General features: G+C 53.6%; 1 protein-coding gene across 1 annotated transcript; it reads left to right on the top strand.

Annotated features, from left to right (window-relative positions):
• The first annotated feature begins 404 nt into the window (after nt 1-404).
• TMEM11 (transmembrane protein 11) lies at nt 405-21,875 on the top strand. Its single transcript, XM_075319067.1, has 2 exons — nt 405-513; nt 21,070-21,875. The coding sequence occupies exons 1-2, from the start codon at nt 467-469 to the stop codon at nt 21,584-21,586; spliced, it is 564 nt and encodes a 187-aa protein (XP_075175182.1). The 5' UTR covers nt 405-466; the 3' UTR covers nt 21,587-21,875.
• Nucleotides 21,876-22,006: the final 131 nt, after the last annotated feature.

Below are 22,006 nucleotides of genomic sequence, written 5' to 3'. Positions count from 1 at the left end.
AGCCCGCTTAAGAGTAGCAACCTGACAATCAAGATAATGGTGGAGACCCTGGTGACCTCTCACTACACAAGATCGAGCTTCCTACAGATTGTTCATCCATAAAGACGCCATGGCTCGAGATCCAGCTGAAGGCCAGTAAATAATAATAATATACAGCTTCTATCTATCATTGCAGGTATGGCTGCCAGTGTATGTCAGGTATGAGCGGTATTCAGCTGCCTTCTCTTCCTATAATGCCGCCATTGTGCGCGCCTAAAAGTCTCTTTAGCCAGAAACTGTCACTCAGCACAGCGCGGAAACTACAGCTCCCAGAATACTTTGCGGCTGTCAGCCGCCGCCACAGGGACGTCGGGATTTGTAGTTATTCGCCATTTTAAACTGTCAGCTTCAGCGTGGACTCTACTTCCCATCAGTCCCCGGGAGATGCGCAGAACACAGTGAGACAGCGGAGAGCCGAGTCTCCAAGATGGCCACTTGGGGAAGGAGGCGCGCTGGGCTGGGAGGCAGAGATAGGTGAGCATGGCCCGCGATGTCCCGAGCTCCGGCCGGCGGCATCCACCCTGCATGGGACCCTCCCGGTGTAGCGCTGCCGGCCGCTGGGTGTGCGCAGGCCCCGACGTTTCTATTGGCTTGTGAGTGCTGGTGAGCGGCGACAGGCCCGAGGTCAGGGGGAGACTGGCAAAGGTTGCCCGCTAATATGTGCTGCTCCGGGGGAGCGGACCCTGCACGGGGAGGACGGATCGGCCCAGGCAGCAGCCCCAGCAAGACCGGGGACCGGGGCAAGCCGCCAGCAGTGAGGGGAGGTCGCAGGCGAGCAGGAGGCCCATACACTGGACTGTGTGTACAGTATATACCGTATAGACCACCCCGGGGACCGGGGGAAGCCGCCAGCAGTGAGGGGAGGTCGCAGGCGAGCAGGAGGCCCATACACAGGACTGTGTGTACAGTATATACTGTATGGACCACCCCGGGGACCGGGGCAAGCCGCCAGCAGTGAGGGGAGGTCGCAGGCGAGCAGGAGGCCCATACACAGGACTGTGTACAGTATATACTGTATAGACCACCCCGGGGACCGGGGGAAGCCGCCAGCAGTGAGGAGAGGTCGCAGGCGAGCAGGAGGCCCATACACAGGGCTGTGTGTACAGTATATACTGTATAGACCGCCCCGGGGACCGGGGGAAGCCGCCAGCAGTGAGGAGAGGTCGCAGGCGAGCAGGAGGCCCATACACAGGGCTGTGTGTACAGTATATACTGTATAGACCACCCCGGGGACCGGGGGAAGCCGCCAGCAGTGAGGAGAGGTCGCAGGCGAGCAGGAGGCCCATACACAGGACTGTGTGTACAGTATATACCGTATAGACCACCCCGGGGACCGGGGGAAGCCGCCAGCAGTGAGGGGAGGTCGCAGGCGAGCAGAAGGCCCATACACAGGGCTGTGTGTACAGTATATACTGTATAGACCACCCCGGGGACCGGGGGAAGCCGCCAGCAGTGAGGGGAGGTCGCAGGCGAGCAGGAGGCCCATACACAGGACTGTGTGTACAGTATATACTGTATAGACCGCCCCGGGGACCGGGGGAAGCCGCCAGCAGTGAGGGGAGGTCGCAGGCGAGCAGGAGGCCCATACACAGGGCTGTGTGTACAGTATATACTGTATAGACCACCCCGGGGACCGGGGGAAGCCGCCAGCAGTGAGGAGAGGTCGCAGGCGAGCAGGAGGCCCATACACAGGGCTGTGTGTACAGTATATACTGTATAGACCACCCCGGGGACCGGGGGAAGCCGCCAGCAGTGAGGAGAGGTCGCAGGCGAGCAGGAGGCCCATACACAGGACTGTGTGTACAGTATATACTGTATAGACCACCCCGGGGACCGGGGGAAGCCGCCAGCAGTGAGGAGAGGTCGCAGGCGAGCAGGAGGCCCATACACAGGGCTGTGTGTACAGTATATACTGTATAGACCACCCCGGGGACCGGGGCAAGCCGCCAGCAGTGAGGGGAGGTCGCAGGCGAGCAGGAGGCCCATACACAGGGCTGTGTGTACAGTATATACCGTATAGACCACCCCGGGGACCGGGGGAAGCCGCCAGCAGTGAGGAGAGGTCGCAGGCGAGCAGGAGGCCCATACACAGGACTGTGTACAGTATATACTGTATAGACCACCCCGGGGACCGGGGGAAGCCGCCAGCAGTGAGGGGAGGTCGCAGGCGAGCAGGAGGCCCATACACAGGACTGTGTACAGTATATACTGTATAGACCACCCCGGGGACCGGGGGAAGCCGCCAGCAGTGAGGGGAGGTCGCAGGCGAGCAGGAGGCCCATACACAGGACTGTGTGTACAGTATATACTGTATAGACCACCCCGGGGACCGGGGGAAGCCGCCAGCAGTGAGGGGAGGTCGCAGGCGAGCAGGAGGCCCATACACAGGGCTGTGTGTACAGTATATACTGTATAGACCACCCCGGGGACCGGGGGAAGCCGCCAGCAGTGAGGAGAGGTCGCAGGCGAGCAGGAGGCCCATACACAGGACTGTGTGTACAGTATATACTGTATAGACCACCCCGGGGACCGGGGGAAGCCGCCAGCAGTGAGGAGAGGTCGCAGGCGAGCAGGAGGCCCATACACAGGGCTGTGTGTACAGTATATACTGTTTAGACCACCCCGGGGACCGGGGGAAGCCGCCAGCAGTGAGGGGAGGTCGCAGGCGAGCAGGAGGCCCATACACAGGGCTGTGTGTACAGTATATACCGTATAGACCACCCCGGGGACCGGGGGAAGCCGCCAGCAGTGAGGAGAGGTCGCAGGCGAGCAGGAGGCCCATACACAGGGCTGTGTGTACAGTATATACCGTATAGACCACCCCGGGGACCGGGGGAAGCCGCCAGCAGTGAGGGGAGGTCGCAGGCGAGCAGGAGGCCCATACACAGGGCTGTGTGTACAGTATATACCGTATAGACCACCCCGGGGACCGGGGGAAGCCGCCATCAGTGAGGGGAGGTCGCAGGCGAGCAGGAGGCCCATACACAGGGCTGTGTGTACAGTATATACTGTATAGACCACCCCGGGGACCGGGGGAAGCCGCCAGCAGTGAGGGGAGGTCGCAGGCGAGCAGGAGGCCCATACACAGGGCTGTGTGTACAGTATATACCGTATAGACCACCCCGGGGACCGGGGGAAGCCGCCAGCAGTGAGGAGAGGTCGCAGGCGAGCAGGAGGCCCATACACAGGGCTGTGTGTACAGTATATACCGTAAAGACCACCCCGGGGACCGGGGGAAGCCGCCAGCAGTGAGGAGAGGTCGCAGGCGAGCAGGAGGCCCATACACAGGGCTGTGTGTACAGTATATACTGTATAGACCGCCCCGGGGACCGGGGGAAGCCGCCAGCAGTGAGGAGAGGTCGCAGGCGAGCAGGAGGCCCATACACAGGGCTGTGTGTACAGTATATACTGTATAGACCGCCCCGGGGACCGGGGGAAGCCGCCAGCAGTGAGGAGAGGTCGCAGGCGAGCAGGAGGCCCATACACAGGGCTGTGTGTACAGTATATACTGTATAGACCACCCCGGGGACCGGAGCAAGCCGCCAGCAGTGAGGAGAGGTCGCAGGCGAGCAGGAGGCCCATACACAGGGCTGTGTGTACAGTATATACTGTATAGACCACCCCGGGGACCGGGGGAAGCCGCCAGCAGTGAGGGGAGGTCGCAGGCGAGCAGGAGGCCCATACACAGGGCTGTGTGTACAGTATATACCGTATAGACCACCCCGGGGACCGGGGGAAGCCGCCAGCAGTGAGGAGAGGTCGCAGGCGAGCAGGAGGCCCATACACAGGGCTGTGTGTACAGTATATACTGTATAGACCGCCCCAGGGACCGGGGGAAGCCGCCAGCAGTGAGGGGAGGTCGCAGGCGAGCAGGAGGCCCATACACAGGGCTGTGTGTACAGTATATACTGTATAGACCGCCCCGGGGACCGGGGGAAGCCGCCAGCAGTGAGGAGAGGTCGCAGGCGAGCAGGAGGCCCATACACAGGGCTGTGTGTACAGTATATACTGTATAGACCGCCCCGGGGACCGGGGGAAGCCGCCAGCAGTGAGGAGAGGTCGCAGGCGAGCAGGAGGCCCATACACAGGGCTGTGTGTACAGTATATACTGTATGGACCGCCCCGGGGACCGGGGCAAGCCGCCAGCAGTGAGGGGAGGTCGCAGGCGAGCAGGAGGCCCATACACAGGGCTGTGTGTACAGTATATACTGTATAGACCACCCCGGGGACCGGGGGAAGCCGCCAGCAGTGAGGGGAGGGCGCAGGCGAGCAGGAGGCCCATACACAGGGCTGTGTGTACAGTATATACCGTATAGACCACCCCGGGGACCGGGGGAAGCCGCCAGCAGTGAGGGGAGGTCGCAGGCGAGCAGGAGGCCCATACACAGGGCTGTGTGTACAGTATATACTGTATAGACCACCCCGGGGACCGGGGCAAGCCGCCAGCAGTGAGGAGAGGTCGCAGGCGAGCAGGAGGCCCATACACAGGGCTGTGTGTACAGTATATACCACCCCGGGGACCGGGGGAAGCCGCCAGCAGTGAGGAGAGGTCGCAGGCGAGCAGGAGGCCCATACACAGGGCTGTGTGTACAGTATATACTGTATAGACCGCCCCGGGGACCGGGGGAAGCCGCCAGCAGTGAGGGGAGGTCGCAGGCGAGCAGGAGGCCCATACACAGGACTGTGTGTACAGTATATACTGTATAGACCACCCCGGGGACCGGGGGAAGCCGCCAGCAGTGAGGGGAGGTCGCAGGCGAGCAGGAGGCCCATACACAGGGCTGTGTGTACAGTATATACTGTATAGACCACCCCGGGGACCGGGGGAAGCCGCCAGCAGTGAGGAGAGGTCGCAGGCGAGCAGGAGGCCCATACACAGGACTGTGTGTACAGTATATACTGTATAGACCACCCCGGGGACCGGGGCAAGCCGCCAGCAGTGAGGGGAGGTCGCAGGCGAGCAGGAGGCCCATACACAGGACTGTGTGTACAGTATATACTGTATAGACCACCCCGGGGACCGGGGGAAGCCGCCAGCAGTGAGGGGAGGTCGCAGGCGAGCAGGAGGCCCATACACAGGGCTGTGTGTACAGTATATACTGTATAGACCACCCCGGGGACCGGGGGAAGCCGCCAGCAGTGAGGAGAGGTCGCAGGCGAGCAGGAGGCCCATACACAGGACTGTGTGTACAGTATATACTGTATAGACCACCCCGGGGACCGGGGGAAGCCGCCAGCAGTGAGGAGAGGTCGCAGGCGAGCAGGAGGCCCATACACAGGGCTGTGTGTACAGTATATACTGTTTAGACCACCCCGGGGACCGGGGGAAGCCGCCAGCAGTGAGGGGAGGTCGCAGGCGAGCAGGAGGCCCATACACAGGGCTGTGTGTACAGTATATACCGTATAGACCACCCCGGGGACCGGGGGAAGCCGCCAGCAGTGAGGAGAGGTCGCAGGCGAGCAGGAGGCCCATACACAGGGCTGTGTGTACAGTATATACCGTAAAGACCACCCCGGGGACCGGGGGAAGCCGCCAGCAGTGAGGAGAGGTCGCAGGCGAGCAGGAGGCCCATACACAGGGCTGTGTGTACAGTATATACCGTATAGACCACCCCGGGGACCGGGGGAAGCCGCCAGCAGTGAGGGGAGGTCGCAGGCGAGCAGGAGGCCCATACACAGGGCTGTGTGTACAGTATATACCGTATAGACCACCCCGGGGACCGGGGGAAGCCGCCATCAGTGAGGGGAGGTCGCAGGCGAGCAGGAGGCCCATACACAGGGCTGTGTGTACAGTATATACTGTATAGACCACCCCGGGGACCGGGGGAAGCCGCCAGCAGTGAGGGGAGGTCGCAGGCGAGCAGGAGGCCCATACACAGGGCTGTGTGTACAGTATATACCGTATAGACCACCCCGGGGACCGGGGGAAGCCGCCAGCAGTGAGGAGAGGTCGCAGGCGAGCAGGAGGCCCATACACAGGGCTGTGTGTACAGTATATACCGTAAAGACCACCCCGGGGACCGGGGGAAGCCGCCAGCAGTGAGGAGAGGTCGCAGGCGAGCAGGAGGCCCATACACAGGGCTGTGTGTACAGTATATACTGTATAGACCGCCCCGGGGACCGGGGGAAGCCGCCAGCAGTGAGGAGAGGTCGCAGGCGAGCAGGAGGCCCATACACAGGGCTGTGTGTACAGTATATACTGTATAGACCGCCCCGGGGACCGGGGGAAGCCGCCAGCAGTGAGGAGAGGTCGCAGGCGAGCAGGAGGCCCATACACAGGGCTGTGTGTACAGTATATACTGTATAGACCACCCCGGGGACCGGAGCAAGCCGCCAGCAGTGAGGAGAGGTCGCAGGCGAGCAGGAGGCCCATACACAGGGCTGTGTGTACAGTATATACTGTATAGACCACCCCGGGGACCGGGGGAAGCCGCCAGCAGTGAGGGGAGGTCGCAGGCGAGCAGGAGGCCCATACACAGGGCTGTGTGTACAGTATATACCGTATAGACCACCCCGGGGACCGGGGGAAGCCGCCAGCAGTGAGGAGAGGTCGCAGGCGAGCAGGAGGCCCATACACAGGGCTGTGTGTACAGTATATACTGTATAGACCGCCCCGGGGACCGGGGGAAGCCGCCAGCAGTGAGGGGAGGTCGCAGGCGAGCAGGAGGCCCATACACAGGGCTGTGTGTACAGTATATACTGTATAGACCGCCCCGGGGACCGGGGGAAGCCGCCAGCAGTGAGGAGAGGTCGCAGGCGAGCAGGAGGCCCATACACAGGGCTGTGTGTACAGTATATACTGTATAGACCGCCCCGGGGACCGGGGGAAGCCGCCAGCAGTGAGGAGAGGTCGCAGGCGAGCAGGAGGCCCATACACAGGGCTGTGTGTACAGTATATACTGTATGGACCGCCCCGGGGACCGGGGCAAGCCGCCAGCAGTGAGGGGAGGTCGCAGGCGAGCAGGAGGCCCATACACAGGGCTGTGTGTACAGTATATACTGTATAGACCACCCCGGGGACCGGGGGAAGCCGCCAGCAGTGAGGGGAGGGCGCAGGCGAGCAGGAGGCCCATACACAGGGCTGTGTGTACAGTATATACCGTATAGACCACCCCGGGGACCGGGGGAAGCCGCCAGCAGTGAGGGGAGGTCGCAGGCGAGCAGGAGGCCCATACACAGGGCTGTGTGTACAGTATATACTGTATAGACCACCCCGGGGACCGGGGCAAGCCGCCAGCAGTGAGGAGAGGTCGCAGGCGAGCAGGAGGCCCATACACAGGGCTGTGTGTACAGTATATACCACCCCGGGGACCGGGGGAAGCCGCCAGCAGTGAGGAGAGGTCGCAGGCGAGCAGGAGGCCCATACACAGGGCTGTGTGTACAGTATATACTGTATAGACCGCCCCGGGGACCGGGGGAAGCCGCCAGCAGTGAGGGGAGGTCGCAGGCGAGCAGGAGGCCCATACACAGGACTGTGTGTACAGTATATACTGTATAGACCACCCCGGGGACCGGGGGAAGCCGCCAGCAGTGAGGGGAGGTCGCAGGCGAGCAGGAGGCCCATACACAGGGCTGTGTGTACAGTATATACTGTATAGACCACCCCGGGGACCGGGGGAAGCCGCCAGCAGTGAGGAGAGGTCGCAGGCGAGCAGGAGGCCCATACACAGGACTGTGTGTACAGTATATACTGTATAGACCACCCCGGGGACCGGGGCAAGCCGCCAGCAGTGAGGGGAGGTCGCAGGCGAGCAGGAGGCCCATACACAGGACTGTGTGTACAGTATATACTGTATAGACCACCCCGGGGACCGGGGGAAGCCGCCAGCAGTGAGGGGAGGTCGCAGGCGAGCAGGAGGCCCATACACAGGGCTGTGTGTACAGTATATACTGTATAGACCACCCCGGGGACCGGGGGAAGCCGCCAGCAGTGAGGAGAGGTCGCAGGCGAGCAGGAGGCCCATACACAGGACTGTGTGTACAGTATATACTGTATAGACCACCCCGGGGACCGGGGGAAGCCGCCAGCAGTGAGGAGAGGTCGCAGGCGAGCAGGAGGCCCATACACAGGGCTGTGTGTACAGTATATACTGTTTAGACCACCCCGGGGACCGGGGGAAGCCGCCAGCAGTGAGGGGAGGTCGCAGGCGAGCAGGAGGCCCATACACAGGGCTGTGTGTACAGTATATACCGTATAGACCACCCCGGGGACCGGGGGAAGCCGCCAGCAGTGAGGAGAGGTCGCAGGCGAGCAGGAGGCCCATACACAGGGCTGTGTGTACAGTATATACCGTAAAGACCACCCCGGGGACCGGGGGAAGCCGCCAGCAGTGAGGAGAGGTCGCAGGCGAGCAGGAGGCCCATACACAGGGCTGTGTGTACAGTATATACTGTATAGACCGCCCCGGGGACCGGGGGAAGCCGCCAGCAGTGAGGAGAGGTCGCAGGCGAGCAGGAGGCCCATACACAGGGCTGTGTGTACAGTATATACTGTATAGACCGCCCCGGGGACCGGGGGAAGCCGCCAGCAGTGAGGAGAGGTCGCAGGCGAGCAGGAGGCCCATACACAGGGCTGTGTGTACAGTATATACTGTATAGACCACCCCGGGGACCGGAGCAAGCCGCCAGCAGTGAGGAGAGGTCGCAGGCGAGCAGGAGGCCCATACACAGGGCTGTGTGTACAGTATATACTGTATAGACCACCCCGGGGACCGGGGGAAGCCGCCAGCAGTGAGGGGAGGTCGCAGGCGAGCAGGAGGCCCATACACAGGGCTGTGTGTACAGTATATACCGTATAGACCACCCCGGGGACCGGGGGAAGCCGCCAGCAGTGAGGAGAGGTCGCAGGCGAGCAGGAGGCCCATACACAGGGCTGTGTGTACAGTATATACTGTATAGACCGCCCCGGGGACCGGGGGAAGCCGCCAGCAGTGAGGAGAGGTCGCAGGCGAGCAGGAGGCCCATACACAGGGCTGTGTGTACAGTATATACTGTATAGACCGCCCCGGGGACCGGGGGAAGCCGCCAGCAGTGAGGGGAGGTCGCAGGCGAGCAGGAGGCCCATACACAGGGCTGTGTGTACAGTATATACTGTATAGACCGCCCCGGGGACCGGGGGAAGCCGCCAGCAGTGAGGAGAGGTCGCAGGCGAGCAGGAGGCCCATACACAGGACTGTGTGTACAGTATATACCGTATAGACCACCCCGGGGACCGGGGGAAGCCGCCAGCAGTGAGGGGAGGTCGCAGGCAAGCAGGAGGCCCATACACAGGGCTGTGTGTACAGTATATACCGTATAGACCACCCCGGGGACCGGGGGAAGCCGCCAGCAGTGAGGAGAGGTCGCAGGCGAGCAGGAGGCCCATACACAGGGCTGTGTGTACAGTATATACTGTATAGACCGCCCCGGGGACCGGGGGAAGCCGCCAGCAGTGAGGAGAGGTCGCAGGCGAGCAGGAGGCCCATACACAGGGCTGTGTGTACAGTATATACTGTATAGACCGCCCCGGGGACCGGGGGAAGCCGCCAGCAGTGAGGGGAGGTCGCAGGCGAGCAGGAGGCCCATACACAGGGCTGTGTGTACAGTATATACTGTATAGACCGCCCCGGGGACCGGGGGAAGCCGCCAGCAGTGAGGAGAGGTCGCAGGCGAGCAGGAGGCCCATACACAGGACTGTGTGTACAGTATATACCGTATAGACCACCCCGGGGACCGGGGGAAGCCGCCAGCAGTGAGGAGAGGTCGCAGGCGAGCAGGAGGCCCATACACAGGGCTGTGTGTACAGTATATACTGTATAGACCGCCCCGGGGACCGGGGGAAGCCGCCAGCAGTGAGGAGAGGTCGCAGGCGAGCAGGAGGCCCATACACAGGGCTGTGTGTACAGTATATACTGTATAGACCACCCCGGGGACCGGGGGAAGCCGCCAGCAGTGAGGAGAGGTCGCAGGCGAGCAGGAGGCCCATACACAGGGCTGTGTGTACAGTATATACTGTATAGACCGCCCCGGGGACCGGGGGAAGCCGCCAGCAGTGAGGGGAGGTCGCAGGCGAGCAGGAGGTCCATACACAGGACTGTGTGTACAGTATATACCGTATAGACCACCCCGGGGACCGGGGGAAGCCGCCAGCAGTGAGGAGAGGTCGCAGGCGAGCAGGAGGCCCATACACAGGGCTGTGTGTACAGTATATACCGTATAGACCGCCCCGGGGACCGGGCTCTCACTGCCGTGCACTGGGGAAGTCAGGTGGTTATGGGCAGCACACAACAACTGGTGACTGTCCCCTCTGGGGTGATGTTGCCCCTGGAGTTGGCTGCTGATTCCGGTCCTGCTGAGGTTATCTCATTATTCAGAGGGGGTCACACTGGCCCCAGGACTGTCATTATTACAGGAGTCATGATGAGGGGGTACACAGACTGATTCCCACCCGGTAACGAGCACTGATCGGTTTGCACAAACAATATCCACTGATGAGGACCGGACGATCGCTAGCACAATGGTCCTGTGCTCATGTACAGTGTATCGGCAGCACATCATCTGTCTACAAGGGGCGATGTCCTGCCGACCTCATACAGACCCAATCACCCTGCAGACCAGGACTTTGCAATCTTGTCTGGTGATTGGTGAAGACCGGCCAGCCTTAATAAACAAACGACTTCAGACTGTGTAAAATGAGATCTGAAGAAGTGTCCCATCTTTCACCCTTTCCTGATAGGACATGATAGATGGAGCTACTTGGTTGGGACCTTCTCTAGTTCATGCATTAGGGTACTTTCACACTTGCGTTCAGCGGAGTCCGTCACTATGAAGAATAGCGCAGTCCGTTAACGCACTGCGCTATTCTCCATAGACTTGTATGGACGACGCACTGTAACACAAGTGTCAGCGTTGCATCCGTTGGACGACGCAGAGTCGTTATTTTGATGCTGCGTCGGGTGGAAGGAACGCAGCATGTAACTTTTTTTTGAGCAGCGCAATCTGTAGGATTTCACTGCACATGCGTTTTTTTTTTTGTTTTGTTTTTAATTCACAAACTTTTTGTCTCTCAGTGGCCGAACATTCAGCTGAGCGCCCGGCCGCCGGCACGTGAGAGTGCTCAGCTGAGCGCCCGGCCGCCGGCACGTGAGAGTGCTCAGCTGAGCGCCCGGCCGCCGGCACGTGAGAGTGCTCAGCTGAGCGCCCGGCCGCCGGCACGTGAGAGTGCTCAGCTGAGCGCCCGGCCGCCGGCACGTGAGAGTGCTCAGCTGAGCGCCCGGCCGCCGGCACGTGAGAGTGCTCAGCTGAGCGCCCGGCCGCCGGCACGTGAGAGTGCTCAGCTGAGCGCCCGGCCGCCGGCACGTGAGAGTGCTCAGCTGAGCGCCCGGCACGTGAGAGTGCTCAGCTGAGCGCCCGGCACGTGAGAGTGCTCAGCTGAGCGCCCGGCACGTGAGAGTGCTCAGCTGAGCACCCGGCACGTGAGAGTGCTCAGCTGAGCGCCCGGCACGTGAGAGTGCTCAGCTGAGCGCCCGGCACGTGAGAGTGCTCAGCTGAGCGCCCGGCACGTGAGAGTGCTCAGCTGATCGTTCACAATAGTCTGCTGCCGGTAAAACTGTAAAGAAGAAAAAATAAATATAGCTTTCCGTTGTTTTGTATGATCCGTAGCATCCGTTGTGCCATTATATGCAACGCATCCGTTGCATCCGTCACACAACGCAATGCAACGGATGCCGTTCAACGCAAGTGTGAAAGTAGCCTCACATGGACTGAATCTTATTATAGACAAATTTATGTTTCTGAGGGTTTCGTATTAAAAGGGCTTTTCCACTGTCAGAAACCCCTTTTCCCTGGCTAGTTTGTATTTAATTCAACAAATTGTGCTTTTCTCCCGCTCAGAGTCCAGCGCTAAGGCTGCATGCACACGTGCAGTTGTGGTCACAAAAAAAACTGCACTTTTGACTCTCAAAAACTGCTTTGTCCCAGAGAGCCTGGAAATTTAAAAAAACGCTTGTGATGATGTGGTGGGTTTTTTTTTTTTTGGTGTTTTTGTCAATTTAAATTTTGATGCGTTTGTGAAAAATCGTGATATGCGGACTGGACTCCCACTCCCACGGATTCAAAGGCACCCAGATCAGGCACTTGGGAAATGAAAATGAAGTAAAAATAATAATAGAGAGTGCTATACATACTTTTTCGGCGTGACTGTAAGGCTATGTGCGCACGTGTGCGCTCTGCATTGCACCTAAAAGGTGCGCTTTAGAGCGCAGCTGAAAAGCTCCGTTCTGAAGCGCATGGTGCCGGCAGAGAACGTGCGCTCTGCATGCAGCTCCTGCCATAGACAGAGCAGGGGCTGCCGGCAAAGTGCACGGAAGAAGTGACATGTCACTTCTTAGAACACGCGCTTCGGGCAGCAGCCGAAGCGCTGCGCTCTAAGATGCCACGTGCGCACGGCCTTTGCACAATCTCCATAGATTATGCAGGGGACGCAGGACGCATGCAGTTACGCTGCGCGACAAAGCGCAGCGTAACTGCATGTAATTACGCAACGTGCGTGCATAGCTTAACTGCTCCCATGGCTGCTCATTCTTCTGGGGCTGCTTATTAGGCTCATGCATATTCACTGCTTCTCCCGCCCACCTGTCTGACGCTTCAAATCACAGACCCGGTCTGAGGGTCTATAGCGTACAATAAAAATAAATAAAAAAAAATTGGCTTGGGGTCCCCCCCATATTATGATACCCAGCACAGATAAAGCCCACGGCTAGCGGCAGCAGCCCCCAGCCGTGTGCTTATCTCGGCTGTGTATCAAACTAAGAGGAACCGCATGCGACTTTTTTTTTTTTTTTTTTTTCGTGTGTTAAAAACAGCGTGCAGTGCCCCCCAATTTTGATACCCAGCCATGATAAAGCCTGACAGCTGGGGGCAGGTATTCTCAGGCTAGGGGGACCCATGTTTATTGGGCGGCCCCCAGCCTAAAAATAGCAGCCGCCCAGAATTGTCGCATCTGTTTATATGCGACTATCCCAGCACTTTATCCGGCTCCTCCCGATTGCCCTGGTGCTGGGGTAATAAGGAGTTAATGGCAGCCCACAGCTGCCACTAAGCCCATGGTTAGTAATGGGGAGGGTCTGAGACACCCCCATCACTAATCTGTAAGTGAAAGTAAATAAACACAAATACCGAAAAATCCTTTATTTGTAATGAAAAACAAAAAAACCCTCTTTCACCACTTAATAAACCCCCCCCCCCCAACACCTTTTGCAGGTCCGATGTAATCCACACGAGGTCCCACGACTATTCCAGCTCTGCTACATCTGACCACACCAAGCAGCTATAGAACATAACCACATGCTGTGAGGTTCAGACAGAGATCGAGTGAGCTGCGCGATGAGCGGTGATGTCACTCAGGTTAGCTGTGGCCACAGCTGAAGGTTCCCACGGTTCTCCACCTGTGACCACAGGTAACCTGACCTCAATTAACTCAGGCGTACCTGTGGTCACAGGTGGAGGATCGTGGGAACCTTCGGCTGTGTCTACGAGGGGTCATGTTCTATGGCCGCTCGTTTTGAATTCAGATATTGCAGTGCTAGAATTGTCGTGGGACCTTGTGTGGATTACGTCAGGCCTGCAGGTGTGTTTTTGGGGTTAATAAAGAGGGTGGGTTTTTTTTGTCTTTTAGTACAACTAAAGGATTTTTTCAGTGTTTGTTAGTGAAAAGAAATGAACACAGATTAGTGATGGGGGAGTGTTATAGACACCTCATCACTAATCCAGGGCTTAGTGGCAGCTGTGAGCTCTGATTAACCCTTTATTACCCTGATTGCCACCGCACTAGGACAATCGGGAAGAGCCGGGTAAAGTTCCAGGACTGCCACATCTAATGGGTGCGGCAATCCTAGGCGGCTGCTATTTTTAGGTTAGGGGGCTTAATAACCATGGGTTTCCCCAGCCTGAGAATACTAGCCCCTAGCTTTATTTTTCCTGGGTATCAAAATTGAAGGGGGGGGGGGACTGCACGCCAGTTTTTAAAATTATTTAAATAATTTAAAACAAAGCCGCATGCGGTTCTTCCTATTTTGATACACAGCCAAGATAAGTGCATGGCTGGGGGCTGTAACCTTTAGCTGTATGCTTTATCTGTGCTGGGTATCATAATATTGGGAGACCCTACGCCAATTTTTTTTTTTTTCTCTACTGTACAAGACCCGCAGACCGGATCTGTGATTGGAAGTATTATATGCTGTCACAGAGTGGGGGCACGTCTGACTGCAACCAATCCCAGATGCTGGTGGGGGGAACGCAGTACATATTCAATGAAGGTAATGAGTGGCCTGGGAAGTGAATGAGCAGCTGCGGGAGCAGTGTGACAGCCGCCCCGGTGACTCGGTAAGTATGAAGCTACCCCTTTTGTGCTGGATTCTGGTCCCCATAGATTATATGGAATCGGACAGATAACAGGGATCAATCCCCTGGCGATCGCGAGTCAGCGGACGATTGATTTGCGAGTCCTCCCATCACTAGTGAGAAACTCCCAGGACAAAATGAAAAAAGATAGAACATGCTGCAGTTTGTCAGAAGTCTGTGACACACTGCAGACAAAATACTGCAACGTGCGCACAGAGAATCTGAATTCTCATAGACTTTGCTGGGAAGGAAAAAGTGAGAACTTTGACAATAAAACTGCACTAAAAAAACTCCGTAAACACCGCAGCTGGCGTACATAGCCTAAGTCTTCTCCTCTGCTCTCCATTGCTGTTATTGTATACAACACTGACGTCACTTGTTAACGCTGCAGCCAATCAGTGAGCTCAGTGTCCCTGCCCAAACTGATGTCATTAGACACTCAGAGCCGTAAAGTTCAGTTACTGTACTTTTCTTTTCTAGGGACCTAAAAACTTGCAGGCTCCTGGTGACACTTCAGCTGCTTCTCGTCTGCAGAGAAGTACCATCATACTGATTGACAGCTGGCTCCCCACAGGCATCGGGGAGACGGCTATAAATCACTGTGACATCAGCAGTTTTTTTTCTTTCAACAGAGCGGAAGAGAAGCCGCTGTTATGTTAACATGACGTTCGTGGAAGCCGCTGAATCGTCAGCAGTAGCCTGATAGTACTTGGGCACGTAATAAATAATGATGAGCAGGCATGCGCACTACTGTTCGGTACTCGATTGCGTATCTCTGGTGCTCGGATGTTTTGTCCGTGAAACAACAATCACAATGCGCAGGCTTTCGCTTCACTGAATGATGTGTGCAGGCACCCGAGGGAGAGCCATTCAGTCTCTGAAAGGCTCCCACTGCAATTGAAACAACATTTTTGGATGTAGTGTATCAAAAGAAAAAAAAAACAAAACCTTTCCCTCCCTCTCCCTGGAAATGCTCTGTTTATGGCTGGTTGTATGGGCAGTTTGGTCTTTCGCCCACAATCATTGACTTCCATTATACTCGTTACTCAAGTTGGGCACTCAAGGATTGAGCACCCAAGCACTTTGGTGGCTGCCCATCTCTAAAAATAAATAAGGCTATGTGCACACGCTGCGTTTTTTTGACGCTGCATTTTTGTGCGTTTTTGGCTCCTAAAAACGCACCCACGGCAAAAAACGCATGCGTTTTTACCGCAATTTGGTGCGTTTTTGGCTGCGTTTTGCTGCGTTTTTGATCTCTGCGTTTTTCCAATGCATTGCATGGGGGGAAAACGCAGGAAAGAATTGACATGTCCATTTTTTTTTTTTTTTTTTTTTTTTTTTTTTTTTTTTTTTTTTAAGCTCAAACGCAGCTTAAAAAAAAGTTGTGTGCGGACAGCAAAAATGAAAACTCATAGACTTTGCTGGGGAAGCAAAGTCATGCAGTTTTGAGCCCAAAAACGCCACGAAAAACGCACTGTGTGAACTTACCCTAAGGATTGCCTCACTCCATCACACCTTCTCAAGACTGGTGTGAAAAATGCCAATCTTGATGAATTGGAGCCTTTTTCTACAGTATAGCTTGGGTAAGCCTATGACTACTTGATGATTTGGAGCCACACGTGAGGTGGTCTCATTGTGGCGCTGCTTGTAGGGTATTGCAGAGCGTTTCTTGCTGTTTCCTCACAGTGGTGTACTTCTAAACCAGTGCTGCACTCTTCACGCATGCCCATAATGTGTGCACTTGATGTCAGTTGTCACATCGTCTCTCAGGTTTGGTGCAGGGGGGGCTTTGTTTCTAGCAAAATGGCACGTAAGTATTTGTATGACGTAAGCATTTTTGTTGGCCCTCCAGATTATAGCTAGTGTAGTAAATAGACAAGTGACTGATTTCTATAACAATATAATAACCTTATAAAATGATATCACAACCTTCTGTATGTTCTACAGTTTTGTATAAACAGATATCTATCAAGTTTATCCTTCAGAATAAGGTAAAAGGGAATCTGTCCTCTTTCCAAATCTGTTCTGTGCTCATCCCAAACACATTGACGAATAACTATTGCTTACACGAACTTGGCAGGTTGGTTTTCCTACTAAAGAAAACTAAGTGGTGGGCAGCACCTCCACTCCCTACAGCAATCAATATGACCGTTTTAACAACTTGCTCTTCAGTGCTAAAGGTACAGGAGAGGCTAATGTGCATTTGCAAAATAGTGCCTGCAAATAGGATAAAACCAGTGAAATGGGGCCACGTAACTACCCCACTTCCATGTTTCCATTTGCATCATCGTCGCTATAGACATCCATTGTTTCCACCACTGACTTATGGACAATAGTGGGCCTAACCGTACATGTAGGGGGTATTAACCCCTTCACGACATGGAGCGTGTGACGTTAAGCCCTGTCCCCTGCCGCGGGCAGGATGCGGCGATCCGCGCACATATCAGCTGTTTTCAACAGCTGACATGTGTGCCTGCATGTTACGAGTGGAATTGTTTCCACTCGCAACATTTAACCCCTTACATCTCGCTGCCAAAGTCTGGCAGCAAGATATATATGCGCGCGGCCATGATTTTTACTTACCGCCGCCCCCCATCGGAAGTCACGTGCGTGATGACGTGGCTTTCGGTGGTTGACATGGTAGCACAGGGTCATGTGATGATGCCTGTAGCTATGACGAGTCAGTTTCACTCGGCCCGAAGCCGAATGAATCAGTAAGTGATCATATCTGCTGTTTACAGCTGTATAGCTGTGATCAGCACATAGGGCAGAGCGATTGGATTGCTGATTGCTATAGCCCCCTAGGGGGACTAGTAAAATAAGAAAAAAAGTAAAAAAAAGTTTAAAAAAATAAAAGACAAAAAACCTAAAAGTACAAATCACGCCCCCTTTCACCCCATTGAAAATAAAGGGTTAGAAAAAAATAAATATACATATTGGTATTGCCGCGTTCAGAAATGCCCGATCTATCAAAATATATCAATTAATCTGATTGGAATTTTTTTGCCACTATGCTATTTACCAAACACCAAAATTACGTTTTTTGGTCGCCGCATGTTTTATGCAAAATGCAATAACAGGCGATCAAAACATAGCATCTGCGCAAAAATGGTACCATTAAAAATGTCAGCTTGAGATACAAAAAATAAGTTGTTGCTGAGCCATAGATCCCAAAAAATGAGAACGCTACAGGTTTCGGAAAATTGCGCAAAACGTACGCCACTTTTAGTGGACAAGCTTGTGAATTTTTTTAACCCCTTAGATACAAGTAAACCTATACATATTTGGTGTCTACAAACTCGCACCAACCTCAGGCATCATACCCACACATCAGTTTTACCATTTAGTGAACACTGTGAATAAAACATCCCAAAAACTATTGTGCGATCGCACTTTTTTTTGCAGTTTTTCCACACTTGGAATTTTTTTGCTGTTTTCCAGTACACTATATGGTAAAACTTATGGTTTCATTTAAAAGTACAACTTGTCCCACAAAAAAGAAGCCTTTATATGGCAAGATTGACGGAAAAATAAAGTTACGGCTCTCGGAAGAAGGGGAGCAAAAAAAACAAACGCAAAAATGGAAAGTGCCCGGGGGCTGAAGGGGTTAATAATTGCTTTGTTAATTTTCCGAAATTTTGCCAAAAAAGTTACGTACAATAGTTTAAATCTGTGTCTGATACATTCCCAGCATACCCATAACCTGACATTGATCAATGTAAAATTAATTTATACCCTCATGTAGGTGGTCTGCAGGATGCCGCCTCATTTGGTATTTATTCATTGACGCCACAATACCATTTGGATGTTAGTGAGTGGCGGTAGAATTGCAGCATAACTACGTCTGTACAACCTTGCTCAACAATCACAAAGGTTCCATTATCGTCAGCATTCCTATTCATTTCGACCACATTTTATTGCCTAAAATATAGATTGCATCAAGTACCTGTTTAGACACTAAAAATATAAAGCGTATATCTGTGAACTTTAAAAATAAAACAAACAAAAAACAAACTAATGGCCATGTAATTGCTGGCGATACAATAACTGTCAGCTGAGGTGGCTTTTCCCCTCTGCTCTGTAGATGTGGCGTGAGAGCCACTGCCTGTCCTGGGGAGCCAGCTGTCGATCAGCATGATGTCAGCACCCTGCCCCATCTACAGAGCATAGTGGATCAGTATCCTCTGCTCTGTTGGCGGTATCAGCTGAATTGCCGGTATGAGCAGTTTTGACAGCTATGTGCCAGCGAAGAACGGCGCCGGGCACAACAGTCAGCTAGGCATCAGCTGTCTGTTAGGGCTTAGGTACCACCTACCTACCTGTTAGTGCTAGTGCTTAGGCAGAGTAAAATAAAAGTCCTGTATTTAACCTTTAAAGGGTTTACCCAGGACTTTTTTTCTTATGAGGCTAACAACTTTGAGATGTAGATGCTACCTGCCTGTTCTGCCCTGCAATGATCTTTGCCAGCTCAGATGGTGACTCCTACTTCCTTTTTCCTCGTGTCAATAAAGCTGCTCTTTCCCTTCCACTCTGCTCTGTTGGTCGTGCTGATTGACAGTATGCACGCAGTACGACAAGCAGTTCTGAGTGCATATTGCTAATCCTTGCATAACCGTCCCTGATGTAGCATAGAGAGCTTTAGAAAAAGTATTTCTAAAGACCTTATATCATATGCTAATGAGCGTGGGGACTAGTCCCCTGGGCGTTGCTTCCTTTGCTAGTCGGCTCAATTAGCATTTTAGTACGCCCCTGTGGGTGTGCTATCATGCTAATGAATGTGCAGCGTCAGAGGATGATCTCTCACCTCTCCGCTGCCATGGCCGCCCGATGCTAGATTTCGGCTCAGTGCGCATGACCCCGAAATACAGTTTGAAGCCGGGACATGTACACCCGACTTCATAGTGCGCATGATTAAAACTCCGGAGTCATGCACACTGAGCCGAAATCCAGTGTCGGGCGGTGATGGCAGCGGAGAGGTGAGTGAGATCATCCTGTGACGCATATTCATTAGCATGATAGCACACCCACAGGGGCGTACTAACATTCTAATGGGGGAGACTAGCCAGGGAAGCCACACCCTTGGGACTAGTCCCCGCACTCATTAGCATACAATAAAAGATCTTTAGAAATACTTTTTTATACAGATCCCTTTATCTATGCTAGTGTATACAGGGACGGTTAGGCAGGGATTAGCAATATGCACTGCTCGTGGTTCTGGGTGCATATTGGACTTGACAGGTTGCCTTTAACCCCTTCAGCCCCCGGGCACTTTCCGTTTTTGCGTTTTTGTTTTTTGCTCCCCTTCTTCTGAGAGGCGTAACATTTTTATTTTTCCATCAATCTTGCCATATGAGGGCTTGTTTTTTGCGGGACGAGTTGTACTTTTAAATTAAACCATAAGTTTTACCATATAGTGTACTGGAAAACGGCAAAAAAATTCCAAGTGCGGAAAAATTGCAAAAAAAGTGTGATCGTACAATAGTTTTTGGGATATTTTATTCACCGTGTTCACTATATGGTAAAACTGAGGTATCTATGTGATGCCTCAGGTCGGTGCGAGTTTGTAGACACCAAACATGTATAGGTTTACTTGTATCTAAGGGGTTAAAAAAAATTCACAAGTTTGTCCAATAAAAGTGGCGCACGTTTTGCGCCATTTTCCGAAACACGTAGCGTTCTTATTTTTAAGCATCTATGCCTCAGTGATGGCTTATTTTTTGCGTCTCGAGCTGACGTTTATAATGGTACCATTTTTGCGCAGATGCTACGTTTTGATCGCCTGTTATTGCATTTTGCGTAAAACTTGCGGCGACCAAAAAACGTAATTTTGGCATTTGGAATTTTTTTGCGACTACGCCGTTTACCAATCAGATTAATTGATTTTATATTTTGATAGATCGGGCATTTCTGAACGCGGCGATACCAAATATGTGTATATTTATTTATTTTTTAACCCTTTAATTTTCAATGGGGGGGAAAGGGGGGTGATTTGAACTTTTAGGTTTTTTGTTTTTTTTTTTTATTTTTTAAAACTTTTTTTTTTACTTTTTTTTTTTTTATTTTACTAGTCCCCCTAGGGGGCTATAGCGATCAGCAATCCGATTGCTGATCGCTATCTGCTGATCACAGCAATACCGCTGTAATCAGCAGATTCAGTCACTTTGGTTTTCCCTCTGCTCTCGGCCGAGGGAAAATGAAAGTGAAACATCGTAGCAGCAGGCGTCATCACATGACCCTGTGCTACGATGGCAACCACCGATAGTCACGTGATAACACACGTGACTTCCGGTGGGGGCGGCGGTGAGTAACAAACATGGCCGCGCGCATTTAAATCTTGCTGCCAGACTTTGGCAGCAAGATTTAAGGGGTTAATGGCCGCGGGTGGAAGCGATTCCACCCGCGGCTAGCAGGCACACATGTCAGCTGTTGAAAACAGCTGATATGTGTGCCGATCCACGCCGCCTGCCCGCGGCAGGGGGCGGGGCTTAACGGGACACGATCCTGGACGGATAGATCCGTCCAAGGTCGTGAAGGGGTTAAAGGCAGGCTAGAGAATGAAAACTTTGTTGTGACTGGCTACTGATGTTCACTGTGTTGTTTTATTTGTGCCTATCTAGTACTACACATTTCTAAAAATGTTCTTTTTGTCAGGGCGCCCTTTTCCACGAGTGAGTGGTACATCGTACATGAGATTTACAATGGTGAAAATGCCCAGGACCAGTTTGAGTATGAACTGGAACAAGCCCTTGAAGCCCAGTACAAGTACATAGTAATTGAACCAACTCGAATTGGAGATGAAACTGCCCGCTGGATCACCGTGGGAAACTGCCTGCACAAGACAGCAGTGCTTTCTGGTACATTCTGCCTTTTTACCCCCTTAGTTTTGCCTTCAGAGTATTCGCCCTACTTGTCTCTGCCAGCAGGTATCCTGAGCCTGGCCTGCTCTACTCTCTATGGAATCTCCTGGCAGTTTGATCCTTGCTGCAAATACCAGGTGGAGTATGATGCCTATAAGTTATCCAGACTGCCACTACACACTCTTACCTCCTCCACGCCAGTGGTGCTTGTAAGAAAGGACGACGTCCACAGAAAGAGACTACATAACACGATAGCTCTTGCTGCACTGGCATATTGTGTCAAGAAGCTGTACGAGATTTACGTTGTATGATTGCCACACAATGCTGCGGATGCAACAATAACACTTATTTTTTGTGGAATTTGTTAGAAATTGGAGATTTCTTCTGAGGAGTAAAGCGCTTTATACTAGGATGGTGAGGACCTGCTGTTGATTCAATATACCCAAGATGCAAGTTGTAACACAACATGGAGTATACTCACAAATGGCATACGAGGGAGGGTTTTTTTCTTTTTAACATAGACACCTAAGTATTTGTTGTACCATACTTAACCAGCCAGAAGTCCATGTGACCATTAAAATAATAATAATAAAAAAACAACTTACTGGCTTACTTGCTTTCCTACTGTGGGCAAAAAAAATCACTAGAAGATATTGTAGAAAAGTCTTGTGTTGTCTATTGTTCTAGCTCAAGTGCCTTAAGAGGGTTTCTGGGAATATAAAAAAAAATAA

This window comes from Anomaloglossus baeobatrachus, chromosome 7, assembly GCF_048569485.1.
Source record: "Anomaloglossus baeobatrachus isolate aAnoBae1 chromosome 7, aAnoBae1.hap1, whole genome shotgun sequence".
Classification (NCBI taxonomy): domain Eukaryota; kingdom Metazoa; phylum Chordata; class Amphibia; order Anura; family Aromobatidae; genus Anomaloglossus; species Anomaloglossus baeobatrachus.
This window is presented reverse-complemented; position numbering and strand designations above follow the sequence as displayed.

What these genes read in the sequence shown, in the direction of transcription:
- TMEM11 (XM_075319067.1), top strand. Translation starts at nt 467, where the DNA reads ATGGCCACTTGGGGAAGGAGGCGCGCTGGGCTGGGAGGCAGAGATAG. An exon ending in GGGCTGGGAGGCAGAGATAG is followed by an intron (nt 514 to 21,069) that starts GTGAGCATGGCC and finishes TCTTTTTGTCAG; the next exon opens with GGCGCCCTTTTCCACGAGTG.